Source organism: Alligator mississippiensis, chromosome 2, assembly GCF_030867095.1.
Source record: "Alligator mississippiensis isolate rAllMis1 chromosome 2, rAllMis1, whole genome shotgun sequence".
Lineage (NCBI taxonomy): Eukaryota > Metazoa > Chordata > Crocodylia > Alligatoridae > Alligator > Alligator mississippiensis.
The window spans coordinates 256,971,532-256,986,359 of NC_081825.1; the positions used below are offsets into that span (position 1 = coordinate 256,971,532).

At 42.9% G+C, this 14,828-nt stretch overlaps 1 protein-coding gene across 5 annotated transcripts in view; it reads right to left on the bottom strand.

Moving 5' to 3' along the window:
- RALGAPA1 (Ral GTPase activating protein catalytic subunit alpha 1) overlaps positions 1–14,828 on the bottom strand; it is a 223,614-nt gene that overhangs the window by 95,617 nt on the left and 113,169 nt on the right. For all 5 annotated transcript variants that reach the window (XM_019488741.2, XM_019488740.2, XM_006258745.4 and 2 more), the window contains 3 exons: positions 9,207–9,332; positions 5,780–5,838; positions 1,035–1,143 (listed from right to left, as the gene is read on the bottom strand). In XM_019488741.2, the coding sequence (XP_019344286.1) occupies positions 1,035–1,143; positions 5,780–5,838; positions 9,207–9,332 (294 nt within the window). The remainder of the gene's footprint in view (positions 1–1,034; positions 1,144–5,779; positions 5,839–9,206; positions 9,333–14,828) is intronic.

Consider the following 14,828-nt stretch of genomic DNA (forward strand, 5'->3'; position numbering starts at 1 on the left):
TCAGGCTCAACATCTGGCCCCGTTTTTCTAAGCCTCCTCTCTGCAGCCGCTGGGGTCTGGGATACCTCAACCCACTTCAGGCTGGGTTTCACCTGCTCCAGCAGGAGCTGCATGAAGCGCTTCTGTTCACTTTGCATCCTTTGCTGGAACTGCTGTTATTGTTGTAAAGCCTGTTGCTGCATCTCCTCCATTTCAATACTGCCTTAGGGTTCACGCTGCTGGCTGAAAGCAACAGTGTCCACAGCCTCCCCCACATGTAGCAGGTTGCCGCCACAAGGTCCTTCAACCAAGCTTTGTCCCTCCTAGTATCTCCCAGCAAGCCTTAGTACTACAGTCTTTCACTTTTCTGGCCACTATTGCCTGGAGTGCCTCTCAGCCTGCCCCAGTTATATACCAGCAAACAAAGGAACCTTGTCATCTTGGCCCTTGAGATGGGTCTACTATGGCTTAACGCTTCCTTTCCTAGGGTTGTTGTATTTCTTCTAGCAGATATTCTCTGCCTCTGGTGCTTCTCCTTCACTCCCCTGCTAATTCTGCCTACTGGGACTTTTGTTTCCCAGTGAGCCACACCCTTCTTAACCTTCTACAGATGCAACCCTTTAGTTTCACTAGCTGCTTTCCCATAAGGGGACATACTACCCTGTTGCACAAATTCTCATTTACACTTGCCAAATTCAGATTTAAGGTGATTAACTAATTCAAGGGTGGCCAACCCATGGCACATGAGCCACAACTGGCATAGGCAGCCTATGTGTGTGACATGCAGCAGATTGGGGGCAGCACAACTGCAGTTAGGGCAGGAAGCAGACCAGCAGATCAGGCAGGGAGCAAAAAGCAGAAAAAACAGATAAGACAGGGAGCACAGAGCAGACCAGCAGATCGGGCAGGGGAAGGAGATTAGATTGGCATTTGGGGAGAGGGCAAGTCTATTTTGTGGCACACCTGCTAAAAAGACTGGCCCCCACTGAACTGGTTTATTTTTATATTAAACTGTAAAGGCTGTAGCATACTGAAACATATAATTTGTTTCGTACCTTTAAAGACGCACAAATCACATTCAGTGCTTCCTTGATCTGAGGATGATGCGATTCATGAACTAGCTCCTCACAGATCCAAATGCCAAGGCTGCAAAGAGCAACACATCTGCAAAACAAGGTCACAGAACAAGAAATTGAGATACGCCTCCATTTTCATCTGAGTTCAGAAATCCATAGCAAGGATCTACACGTTACTATACATGATTTGTAATTTCCGAACTGCTTTCTCAGATTGTTTGTAGCTTGTCTAGGACAAATTAAACAAAAACCTTATTTTATTGTGCTACATAATGATTAAAAAATTTACAAAGCTTAAAATGTATGTTACTACTACTTTAAGTGCTTGTCTGTATATATCTGCTGGTGGTGATGCTTAAGCAGTGACCTAAATTTATGGAAAGGAATGCTAGGAGTCAAACTAATTAATAACAAAAAAAATCCTACTGAAATAAATATCCAGACCTTGTACTTTTTCAGTGGAGTAATGCCATGCATATCTATAAATTGATCTCCAAATATGTCCTTTACATACTTCTACTATGGGTACACTTCTCAAAGTCAAAGACTGCCTGGTCACTGATGAGCTGGGACTCTCTCTCTACATTAACTAGTTAATAGTAAAGTCTAATAATCTAATAATGAAACAATTTTTCAGAGCTGAGAAGGGCTGATCTCTCATCCTTTTTGTGTTAAGTACAAATTAATTTTAGGAAGTACCCTAAGGATACAAGCAGTCCTAATATGTATATCAATATCAAAGGAGGTAACCATTATATCTGCATGATTCTATAGTGATAAAGTATCACAAAACAGGGCAGCTTTAACTCGGTTTCATTTATTCAAGTTACAGTGATTTAGCTAAGTTGTATTGCTACGGATCATGCCAATGTAAGCTGATGGGCACTTGTGAATGGCAGCTTGCTCTCTCCTTTTAAAGCCTTAAAAGGTACACTTATCCAGAGAAGCAGCACTCCAATCATACCCATGTATTAGGGCTGTGCAAGCTTTGGTAGCCAATTCAATTTAGAGGAGATTTGGCCTCATTTGGGGACTGAATTGCTGACTCTGAATCAAATTGGGAGACTAATTAAAAGCTCTGAATCGATTTGAAGCATCTGAATTGATTTTGGAAAGCTTTGGAAAACATTCAGCCGCTTTGGAGACTTGGCTATAGACTAAATAGGTAGCTAATACAGCTGCCTCCAGCTAGTAAGTCTGTTGGGGTTGGGGGAGGAGGGAGGGAAGGGGGCAAAATCAACTGCCCTGAGCTACAAATGCCGCCTCTCCCTACCTATATTACCTTGCTGCTCTGCACACATGAAACAAAAGAGGAGGCAAGTACTGTGGAATGGTGCCCCTGAAGGAACAGAAAGCTCAAAAGCCCTTCTAGGAATCATACACACTATCTGTCTCTCCTTCTGTGCTTTGCTCTCCTTATGGCCAGTGGGGACAGGGTGTGGTATTTAACCGGGAAATTTTTCTGTGTTTCTATCTTTCTTAGCTCAATTGAATACTGAGTGCACAACAGTGAGGTACAGAATAGGGGAAATTTTGACCTTGAGATCTGATTGCTCAGGTGACCTCATAGGGGCAGACTTGAGCATTGTGGTATGGTCAAGCAAGTGGATTTTGAATGTGGATATTTGGAAGGTTAGGGATAAAGAGCAGACATAATCAGTGCAGAAATACTCTTAAAAAAATGTATGGCCAGTCTTGAATTTTTTAATGACTAGTCTGTGGAAACAAGTTGAGGTTCTGAAGGTGGAAGGTAACTTGGAGGAAAGTGATCATAAAAATGTTAAACTTCATGATTCTAAAGAAAGGGATGAGTAAGGGGACAAAATAAGGATAATGGACTTTTTTTTTTTTAAGGACAAAAAAAAAGAAAAACAACTTAGACTTTAACAAACTTAGGAAATTGGTATGTAGGCTATCTTGGAAAGATACTTAAAAGAAAAAGATATTGAAAGGCACAATGGCAAGCTATTCTGGTAAGGAAAACAGTAAAAGATCAAAAAGGCTCCATCAAGAACTCTTGAATTACCTGAAAATGAAAAAGAAGAGTGGAAATGAGGGTTGAGCATAAAGGAACAGCACAAGCAGATAGAGATAACATCAGAAAAGCTAAGATGTAAAATGAGTAGAAAATGACCTGGGGCAAAAAGCAAGATGAAGAAGTTCTACAGTCTACATTAGAAGAGCAAAACAAGGAAACCAAGTACCTGGTTATACAGAGAAGACTGAAGCATTCAATGATGCTTTTGTTGCTTCTGTCTTCCAAAAGTGGTTTTGATCAATACTTACACAATCAATTCCAAAGAGATAAGGTCACAGTCCAGAATCAGTATAAAATATTTAGAAAGTTCAGCAGGGCCTGAAGGAAGTCACCCTATAGTACTAAAGGAACTACCTGAAGCAGTATCAAGAACACAAAAAGGACAAGAGGGGTCTTAGAAGACTAGAGAATGACAAATGCAGGAGCTATACTTAAAAAGCGGGGAAATGAGGATCTAGAAAATTATACACAAGTCAGCATAAGTTTGGTATTAAAAAGACTGAACAAGCAATTTATAAGAACCAAGCAGATAAAATGATACAAAGGAGGCAACATGGTAGTGGGTTTTTTTTGACAAGGTAATTGGCTTACTGGTTATGGGGAAAGCAGTAGATGTAATATGCCTTAACCTTTTTCTAGTGCATAGAAAGTTGTTAAAAAAAAGAAGCCAGTGATCAATAGTTTCCATGTCCATGAGGGTAGACAAGAATGTATCATCTTAATCTGTGGCAAAAAAATGTAGTTTAGACATTAGAAAAACCTTTCTAATCACTACTGTGATGAGCTACCTCAAGAGGATGTGGTATCTCCTGCATTAGAGGTTTAAGAGCAGGTTAGACAGATATCAGTCAGGGATAGTATAGGTATGCTTGGTTTTGCTTCAAGACCTTGGATTAGAGGAACTCTCAAGGTCTCTCTCTCAGCCCTATATTTACATGATTTTAATGGCAAAAGGGTTTTCAAATAGGTCTGTTTTTCATTGTCTAATGGATGCCCAGACAGCTAACCTTTTCTATCTGGCAGAGGAGGGGATTTTACTGGTTTCCTTGCTGGTAGTAAGAGCATCTTCCATTTGATGGCAACGATGATAAGACATCCATGCTGTCTGCTCTGGGTCCAGAGTATGGATTCCCTCTTTGAGCTATCAGTGCCTCACTGAGGAGACTACTTGGTTGGAGCACAAATTGAGAGATCATTGGTTTAAGAACCAAAACTTGCTTCATATAGGCTGGTGCCAACATGATCACCTTGGCCAAGTCCTGTCTGAATTTTTTTTTTATTGCTCCTGTGATTAGAGGGAAAACATGCATCAAACCCAGGGACCAGGGCCAGGAATACATCTGGGAGTTGTTGGCCTTGAGCTCCACTCTGGAGCCAAATTTACTATATTTTCTGTTGTTTGCTGCAAACAGGTATGTAGAGTAGTAATCCTAATTGGCCAGCTGAATCCTTTAATGACCATTTATGGCCACTCACAAGCTGTTTGATGAGGCAATCAACTAGAGAATCATATAGGCCTGGAACAGAGAACCACAAATTTTATCTCGTGATAGATATATATGCTCTATAAACAAAGCTTCTTGGCAGAAAACAGTGGTTCTCAGGGATCTCAAAATGATTATGTACAACAGGGATGTGAAACTCACCTGGAGTCCTGGGCCAGATCTGGAACATAGGGTTGCAGCCCAGGGCTGCGGCAATGGCCACTGAGGGCCAGGCTCAGTGAGGCCAAAGTGCACCAGATTCTGCCTGAGGCCATGCCCCACCCAACTTCTGGTGTCTGCCTAAAGAGATTATGGAATCTCCACTGGAGGTTTAAGAGCAGGTTAGACAAATATCCATCAGGGATATCCTGAAGAGAGGTACATACTATAGGTTTACCCTCTGAGACACAGCTGGCACTAGAAGGGATAATGACTACTAATAAGTTTGAACCTGGCACTTACCTAGAAACACAGAGGTCTCTAGATACCATACAAGTCCTTAATATTGATAGTGAGAACTTAATTACCTAAAGAAAATTTATCAACTAATTATCACTGAAGACACTGGTACCCTGAGTTTCAGTGCTGCCTGACCAATACTGTCAACAATGTGCTCTTCTCCCAAACAAAATAAGCATGTGCTATGCTCTGCCTTGAGAAACTTAATTAACACAAGGCAATTCTTAACCTCAAAAATTCTGTTCTGTTTAAACCGGCAGGAATTAACTAGGGAAAAACAGATTCCTAAACTAAAGGAATGAATAAAAAAGGGATATACTACATTAAATCTTATTACTTATCAGTAATATATTGACCTCTATCTGAAGCTATTTATAAACTGTTAAAAGTCCATGTAGAGAGCAAGTGCTCAGACAAAGGCAGAGTTTTGACTTGGAGCCATGGGAAGTAAGACTGAATTGAAAATGTTTGGGAGTTACACTGCCTCTTGTGACTTTAGCCAGAGGCATGAGGACATTAAGGTTGCAGGCATAATCCCCAAAGGATATTACAAAGCCAAAAAAATCCAAACAAAAGTAGCTTAATAGCCCATCTAGTGGTGGTGTGCATACACCCTAATCAACACACTGACATTCTCTTTGTATTACACATTATATTTCATCTATCTAAACATGTGGTAAGGTAAGAAACCATCTAGTAACATAAAACGTTTTCCTGGTTAAGGCTATTAAAGTATGACCTACCGTGCAGGACCAGATGGCTCTTCCCTGGCAGAACTTAATACAGTTTTGACTATGAGTTCCTAAAACAAAGATGAAAATGTTCAGTCAATTGCTAAAAACTCATTCACATGAAGCACTGGGAGACCAAGGCTTTTGTTGTATCGTACAATGACACATTCCCGTGTTGGGTCTCAAACCAATGACTCTAAGAATGTGTCTAACACAAAATTAAAAGAAGTCTTAAATTTTACATTATTTGCTCCCAGTACCATCTCTAATGTACTTGTTTTTCAAAATAAGGTGTGATCCTTAAGGAAAAAAGCCTATATCACAAAAACTTGAACAGAAACAGAACATAGGAGAAAACAACAAAGTAATAAGGAGCCAAGTAGTATTTAAATACAACACAAACTCCCTAAACCAGTGGTTCTCAACCTTTGGTACTTTATGTACCAGCTGCCAACTGATGCGGCAAAAGCGAAACCAGAAGTCCCACCATGGCACTTCTGGTTTTGCTGCCACGAGCCAAGTCCCACTTTTTCCTTGTGGACCACGGCCCGGGGCAAAGCAGCTTGCGCAGGGCCCCCTCCCTGTCCCCCCGCACAGTGATGCTGGGGAGTGAAAGCCCTGGCACACCCAACATGGTGGGAAGGGCGGTGGTTGGAACTTGTGGCCCGAACAGACAAAGATGCCTGCAACCCGCTGGGCTGGGCTGGGGCCGGGTCGGGCTGGGGGGGAAGGGGGGGCCAGCAGGCCAAACTCAAAACGCAGCACCCGCGTACCCCCTACCCATGTTTTGTGTACCCCCCAGAGGTATTCATACCTTGGGTTGAGAAACACTTCCCTAAACTTTCCCCCCACCAAAAAAAAAAAGTTACCTGTTGGAAACTGGGATATGTTTTAAATAATCAAGTGTGGGGAGAAGAGGGCCTGATCCTGTAGGAGCCAAGCTGCCTGGCCTGCTGGTTGACCGCATGGCCCCAAAGAGGGGCCAGGCAGTTTGACTCTAGCAGAATCAGGTCCTCAGTTGATGCAGCAGTTATCAATGGCTAAGCCGAATTGCTTCTTGAGCTGAGCTGGGGGGAAGGGGAGGAGAGGGGGAGTAGCTAGCAGCCAGTAGTACCTGATAAATCAGCTGACAGCCTGATCCTGAGGAAGCTGAACTGCCTGTCACTTCTAGTCTAGCCAGAGGGGCCCTCAGCTGATTTCATAGGTGCTGCTGCCTAGGATCACGCCCTTAGTTGGCAGGTGTTGGTAGCCACCCACTCAGCTCAGTTTCAATAGAGAAAAGAAGCCAGGTTGTTCAGCTCAGCCAAAAATGCCCACAGTGTTCTATAGCTAGGGGACTAACAGGGCAGACACAAGTTTCTTGGTCTAGTCCCCCACGTTGCAGCTGCCTGTGTTTTCCCTGAGAAAACGCTGTACTTACTGGTATTTTTAAGGAAAGATCTCTTTCTTCATTCCACCTTTCAAAAACAAGGAGTGTGTTTTATTTGGGGGCATGTGGTACTCAAAAAAAATAAAGTACATTTGTATGTAATATGTTATTCAGTAAAAGATGTTTCATGTTTTAGTAGCCTGTATAGAAAAAAAGTTATCAGACTGTTTATCAATAGCCTAACCTGTTTGACTAGCTATCAGCCAATTCCTGTGTTAAGAAGCTTTCTGCCCAGACAATAGCCAAATGCATTTCAAAAGGAAAATGCACAAAATGAATATTAGAGAGGACACCTAACTTTGTCAGACAAATGTCTATCTGGGGGATGAAATCATATGCAAGGACATGAATATTTCTATCTGCTCTGAACAGAATAGAGAGTGAAGATGAGGGAGATATGATAAGCAAAAGGTGTCCTTGGGGAAAGAAAAGATACTCAAGTCTAAAGGGAGGGAAGGACCCCATTCAAGGAAGCTGGTGAAACATTTGGAAACTACAATAGGAGTACTAGCTGCTGGAGCAGAGAGAATACCAAGACAACTGCTTCAGGTTAAAAGTAGCAGTGAAATATTCTGTTAAGAAGATAATAAGTGCTATAAAAAGGGTCAGACCAATGGTCCATCTAGGCCAGTAACCAGTCTTCAACAGTGGCAAAAGCAGATGCTAAAGGGAAAGCACTGAAACAGATAATCTAGAGTGATCTATCCCCTATTCATTACCCTCCCTGGAAGCTACTATTTTGGTTTAGAGATGCCAGAGGAAATGACTCCAGACATTTTGTTTTGGCTCTAAACCTAACCACTCTTTAGCTTATGTTTTTCTGTTTTATGTAATAAATCTGTTTTTCTCTTTGCAGTTTGTCTGCTGATGAGAGTGACTTTAGGATGGCTGGCAGCAACAGACATTCTGTTTTCATGGATACAGACATTTTATTTTGAAATCCCCAGGTATGCCAAAGAGTTCAAGGGGGCATCTGTCACTAAGTTATAAAGATCAGGGTGCTGGTCAGACAGATTTGCTAGGGGTGAGGAGTCCTCCCAGAAGCAAGATCTGGTCAAAACCCTGAGGCTATGCAGCAGGACAGTGGACAGAAGATCCAGGACTCTGGAGTCACCTCATGGTGAGACCTAATGATTGTTGCATGTACTCAGCATTTTTAGATCATCATACGTAGAGTACAATGCTATGTCCAATGAATACTTTGAACAAGGCTTTAAACCATCATGCTGTTCCTTCAAATTTACAATAGTCCACAAAAATCTTCAGAAGTGGCTTCACAGAAATTCTGTCTGTTGTGAGGGTGAAGTCCGCACCAATTTTATCTAAATCAAGTGCTAAAGTGTCCTTGGAGAGGAAATTCTTCATAAAGCTCATGTAAAAAGTCTTTGCACAATGAAGAACATGGAGGCTGGAGACAAAATTACCACTAGGAAGTGTGCAGTGTGGGATCCTACACTTGTAAGCATAGTAGCCAGGCTCCCAGCTTGAGCATGCTAAGCTTGCAGAGTGTCCAGCTTTGTTGCATGTTAGGGTCTCCCTGAATCTGTATTTTATGGCAATGAGATCACATATGGGTTTTCTGCAGTCGCTAAACACATGGGTGAATTTCATACCAAGTGAACTGCAAAAATAATAAGCAGTGCACCTAGAAGCTTTACTCCTAGTGCTTCTCTTTCATAACCGTTTAAACTTGTAGAGATTTTTCAAGTGATCGTGGTAACAATTTATATAAAATTGTGAAAATAATGCAGTTTTATTTATTTATTTTTTTAGAATATATGTAGTTATTTTGACGATTTTTTATTGATAAGCAGTAATTTCAAAGTAACTATCCTTCAGCTGTTCTAAGATTGACATATTTTATGAACTTTTAGGTCTTGTACTCTAGTAAGAAAAAAACTTAAAAAGAATTTTGGAATCTCTAAATACAAGTAAAAATTGTTGAAACACTGATACTAAAACAAGCAATTCATAGCTTCAACGTCACCTAAATAGTCTTAATATTCCCACCTTGACATCAGTGAATTGAGATACAGCAATATCAGGTGAGTTTGGATGTAGAGCTGGTAGTTCACGATATAAATTGGGAAAGCACACCAGAGATCCCAAAAGAACTTGTGCTTCCACTCTTGGTGCCTGAAGAAGGGGAAACAAAAATATCATCTTACTGCAATAACAAGGCTATCAATAATATAAATACATGAAATACTCAGCTATTTTGTATGCTGAACTTTTATTGAGTATATAGACAAAGGGATGTTCAAGCAGCTTGCACATCTCAGAAAAACACAGCAACTTAATTTATTTTATGAATGCTTAAATTAGTTGCTATACTGAAACAGATGACTGATAGCTCTATAGTATGTATTTGATCATCTTCCTGTAATATACCACAGAAATAAAAATATATAGTTTATGATATACAACACTTATACCTATTTTTCTCACACAAAGTATACATATTTTAAATTATAATAAGCATTTATTGTCAGATTTCCAGATGGAAATAGCACCTCTTGCATTCTAGCTAGTCAGAAATCAGTGAAAGATAAACACATTTCACTATCCAAATATAAATGGTAACAAAATGCTGAGCCCCCAGCCCCATTCTGGAACACATTGTATGACAGAGGCATGAAGGAACTAAATGTTTAACAAATTTTGAAAATGGAAGTGCTGTAAATATGAAAATTTAAACTGTGTAATTGAAATAAATTCAGTTTTAAAAACAGAATTATTAAACAATTTCTAGTAAAAGTAGTAATATTTCTACAAAAAGGTAACTGAACATGTTTTAGGTTACAGTCAAAGCTATAAGCAAGAGATTTCACTACTTTCAGTAATTGGTAGGGGTGCACTGATAAAGATTTTCTTGGCCAATACAGATGGCTGATTATTAACCAGCCATATCAGCTAACACAGATTCAATAACCAATATTTAGTAATAATGCAAGGCATTTTAAACTACTGACATAAATACATCTTTTTTTTTGTTTATTTTTCATTTATAGCACACATGCATGCGTGCACACACAGATGGATAGATTTTTTGCATTCTACAAACATTTTGTAGCAAAATAAAAACACATATTAACTTCAAAACTTTTACTTTTAAAGTAGTTTGCAGTATGAACTTTTGTGATGAAAAAGGGAAGCTCTCCCTTGTTAGCCCAGGAAGGGCAAGAGACCAACACCACTTAACTCCAGGTGCGGAATGGATGATGATGGAGAGGTGACTGGAGCCCCCGCTGAAATTTATATCTACCCCCATGATCTGGCATGAGCAGAAAAAAGGGAGAGCGGAGCTCCTGGGAGGCAAGAAGTAGAGCCCTGATAAGGAAAAACCCTGGGAGGCTCCAAATCTGGGGGAGAACACGGCTGTCTTCAAAACCTGGAGACCCAGAGGGGTCCCTAGTTAGCTGCTAACCTCAGTTGTGTATCGAAAGCTGCTGCAAGGTCGGGAGCACCAAAATGCCAAGAACACTGCGAGTGAGTCAGGCAGCCACAGGAGGCCGGGGACCCAGGCGTGGTAAAGCCCTAACTTTTTTTTTAAAGGGTTAATTGCTGTGTTACTTAGGAGTTTGTAATCTATAATGGGACATGGACTTAAAGATCCCAGCTCAGAAGGACTGCTTGAGAACTGATCGAGCTAGGAAAATGATGGGTATTTGCTTTCTTTTCATTGCTATCAATTGACTGTGGAGGGAGAGGTCTAACCCCCTATGCCTGAGTCATGGCCGGACTGACTCTAGAGGCCAGAATTAATTAATCAGTGTAAACCTAGAGTGGGGTAAGGACTTTATTGACTTTAGATAACACACAAGAGTTGATTCATTCCTCCCGAGAGGCAGGCCTGGGCACCGCAGAGTGTGCAAGTCTGGCCCCCGGTACTTATTAATGACCTGGCCTTAAGGGCCTTAAGGCCAATGTAAGACTAAGAGCAGCACAAGTGAGCCGGCTGGCTTCAGGGTCCATCTACACTAGTGATCCATCTATTCCCAACTGACTGATGTACGGACAGGGTAAAGGGGAGGTAGGAGCCCCAAGAAGAAAACCAACTGGAGGAATCCTAGAACAAATGCTCAGTGAACAGACCACTGCCCAACTGTAAGAATATTCAACATCAAGTCATGGCAGGCGAGAATCGGGAAACATTAGTTGAGTTCTTAGATCTGGGAAGCTCTGACCTTCCTGGCACAATCCTGCCAAACCTTGAGTTACTGAGGGCCTCGACCCTACCTAGCACTGCAATGCCAACTTTATACAGTTACATAATGATTAATTTGATAGCAAAGTCATTATAAAACTCAATATTCAATTTGTTTTACAAAAATCACCACAAAGTCAGAAAAAATGGCATAAGCAACTTTGGCTTCAAAATAAAACCATGAAAAATGCAGGTTAAGACGTAAAAATTAAAAACGAAAAATGTTGAGGTACAGTTTGTAGTAGTAGAAGGCATTGTAAAAATAATAACAACTTACTTACTTAAACTTTAGCATAGCAAGTGGGTGAGTGGAAGGTTTTTCTTGACAAAAAGCAACATTCTGCTTTTTTGCACATCAGTCTGCTCCTCTTCTCATCCACAACATGTGAAGTTGCACTGAACAGCTGTTCTCTCTCAACACTGCTACACGGTACAGAGAAACTTCTGTGCAGCTTCAGCAAAATGGGGTGGGGGGGGAGAACCTGCCTTTGTTGCTCTCCCAGTATTTCAGTTTTTCAGCACTTCTTGAAAACGTGCTCACTCAGATAGCTTTGTTTCTGAAGTGTTACACTGCTGTTTACCCCATTAGTTTCTACACCAGAGGTACTTTCCTCCAATTATGTCATCATACATTGAACACAAGGAGCTCAGTTTTGTAGTGTTGTCATCTGCTTCATTTGATTTCTTTGTGGTGAGTTCTGTCTGTTCTGTGTCATTCCTGCTGGCTTGCATTTTTTCCAGGTGTCACCAACATTTGTGTAGCTAGTAGCTTTTTCCTATTATCAGTAAAATACCTGTCCTTGCATCTTGGATCCAGAAGCACTGCAATGCTGTAGAGAGGTTCTGATTCAATTTCAGCAAAGGGCGCTTCTATGGCTTGTAGCAAAGTAACTTTCATAGTTTTAATTTCATGGTCTGAATCTGTAACTGCTCAAAAACCTTTGTAAAGCCACAATGGAAGGGATGACATGAGAAGCAGAGGCTGAGGATGAATTCAACTTATGTGTTAGTTCTTCAAATGGTGCTAGAACTATCACTACTTTTTCCATTAGCCCCCACTGATGTACAGCGAGAGTTGGAGGGATTTCGGAGTCAGCTGCATACGCTCCAAGTGCATGTTTCTGCTCCAAAAGGCTTTGCAGCACATAGTAAAAATGCTGTTCCACCTTGTCTGTATGTCCTGCTGTAACCTCCTGGAAGGCATTCCAAGCTCTGTCTGCACCCCTTGAAAACGAGAATAGGCCAACGGAGAATGTTTGAAGTACCCAACAATTTTTCATCTGATAGCCAGTATATGTCAGACACTGTGCTGTGAAAACCACTCCTTCATTCACAATGAGCTGGAGTGCATGTACTACACAAGGTAAACTTGGTAAACTGGAGTCTTGCATCACCTTTGCTATGTTTCTTGCATTATCCCTAATAATGACATGAACTTTTGTCTTCAGGATTTTCCACGCTGCCAACATCTTGTCAAATGCCACTGAAATAGTCTCAGCCGTATGGGAACTGCTGAACTCCTGGGCCTGCAGTACTTCCCTCTGTAAATTATAGTTCACGTCTATCCACTGTACAGTTAAACTCAGCATTAACATGGGTGATATATCAGAGCTCCAAATATCAGTTGTAACGCTAAATGCTGATATCTGAGTATCTTCAACCAACATCTACATGCATCTTAAAACAACATTGTACAGCTCTGGCAGCGCAATGCCAGCTATAAACCTTCTGCTGGGCAGTGCATAACGAGGCTCCAGGCATTCAATGGGGCAGCAGAATCTGGTATCTTCTACAATGGAAAAGGGCTGATCATCTAGTTATAAATTCCACTAAACAATTAATAATTTCTTTAGCCCTGGCATCTCTACTTCCAAATTTCTGTGAGTGTTTTAGAGCTTTATGTAATGATAGTTGGCTTAGCACACCTTTTTTCTGCCCTGCTTCTTTCTTCTCTGTAGTCATCTTTAGGAAATCATTGTATTCAGTAGCATGGTGCATCTTGAAGTGCTGTATTAAGTTTAATCGAGTCTGCTGGAGTGCGAATTGCCATGCTCCAGCAGACTCCAGTGCCTTTTCCAGTCCACTCCAGTGCCTCGTCCAGTCCAGTCCAGCAGACTCCAGTGCCTTGTCACATGCGTCAGCATCCCCGTGCTTAAAAATGGTGGTGGGGGGCGCTTGAACTAAAGCGCATCGAATGAACTTTAGTTCAAGCACCCACACCATAATTTCTAAGCATTAGGGTGCTGATACAGGAAACACAACGGCACTTTAATTAGAGCAGCTCCTGGAGCTGCTCTAATTAAAGCGTTGTTCCCCCCCTCTCCCCCACTCCCAGCTGGAGCACATGAAAGAGTGCCCTGTGCCATTTGCAGCCCCTGCCCTTCAGGCTCAGGCAGGGGTGGTGCTGGGGGAAAGGCCTATAGCCATCCCAAAATTCGCCTTAGCCCCCCTGAAACTGCCCCTCCCAGCACTGCTGCTATTCACCTGCCCCACCCCATGCAGGTGAGCCAGCAAATGCGTGGTGCTCCTGGCAGGGGCAGTGACAGTATCTTTCTGGTTGGGGGGGCTGGGCCAGGGCTGGGCTCGGAGCGGACGGGAGTAGGCTGGGCTAAGCTGCGCAGGGCAGGAGGGCAGACAGTGGTGGTGCTGGTGCTGGGAGAGTCCAGGGGAGAGGGCTAAGGCAACTTTTGGGGTGGCTATAGCCCCCCCCCCCCAGTTTGGCTGAGCCCAACACTGGCCCAGCTCCCCCACTTGGAAGTCTGGCACTGCCCCTGGGCTCAGGGCAGCTGCCCAAGCCTTAGGCTGCCCAGGGCTGGGTGGTCTTCGGGCACTTTAATTAGAGAGGCTCTCGGAGCTGCTCTATTTAAAGCACTGCCTCCCCCACTTCCAGAGAGTCCCTGCAAGAGGAAGGACCCTGCTGCACACGGTGTGGGGGAGCAGCTGTCCTGGCCCCTGGGATGCAGATCTCCAGGCACTGTGGGTTGAGTCATGCTGGGTCAGGCCAGGCAGCTCTGCCTTCCCATCCTCACCCCAGTCATGTTTGCTACATTTGGCACCTTTTACAGGGTGGGGTGGGGATGGGCAGGCAGAGCTGCCTGGCCTGACCCAGCATGACTCAACCCACTGTGCCTGGAGGTCTGCATCCCAGGGGCCAGGACAGCTGCTCCCCCACACCGTGTGCAGCAGGGTCCTTCCTCTGGCAGGGACTCTCTGGAAGTGGGGGAGGCAGTGCTTTAATTAAAGCAGCTCCGAGAGCCTCTCTAATTAAAGTGCCCGAAGACCACCCAGCCCTGGGCAGCCTTAGGCTCAGGCAGCTGTCCTGAGCCCAGGGGCAGTGCCAGACTTCCAAGTGGGGGAGCTGGGCCACTGTTGGGCTCAGCCAGGCTGGGGAGGTTGGGGGGGGGGGGGGGGGCTATAGCCACACC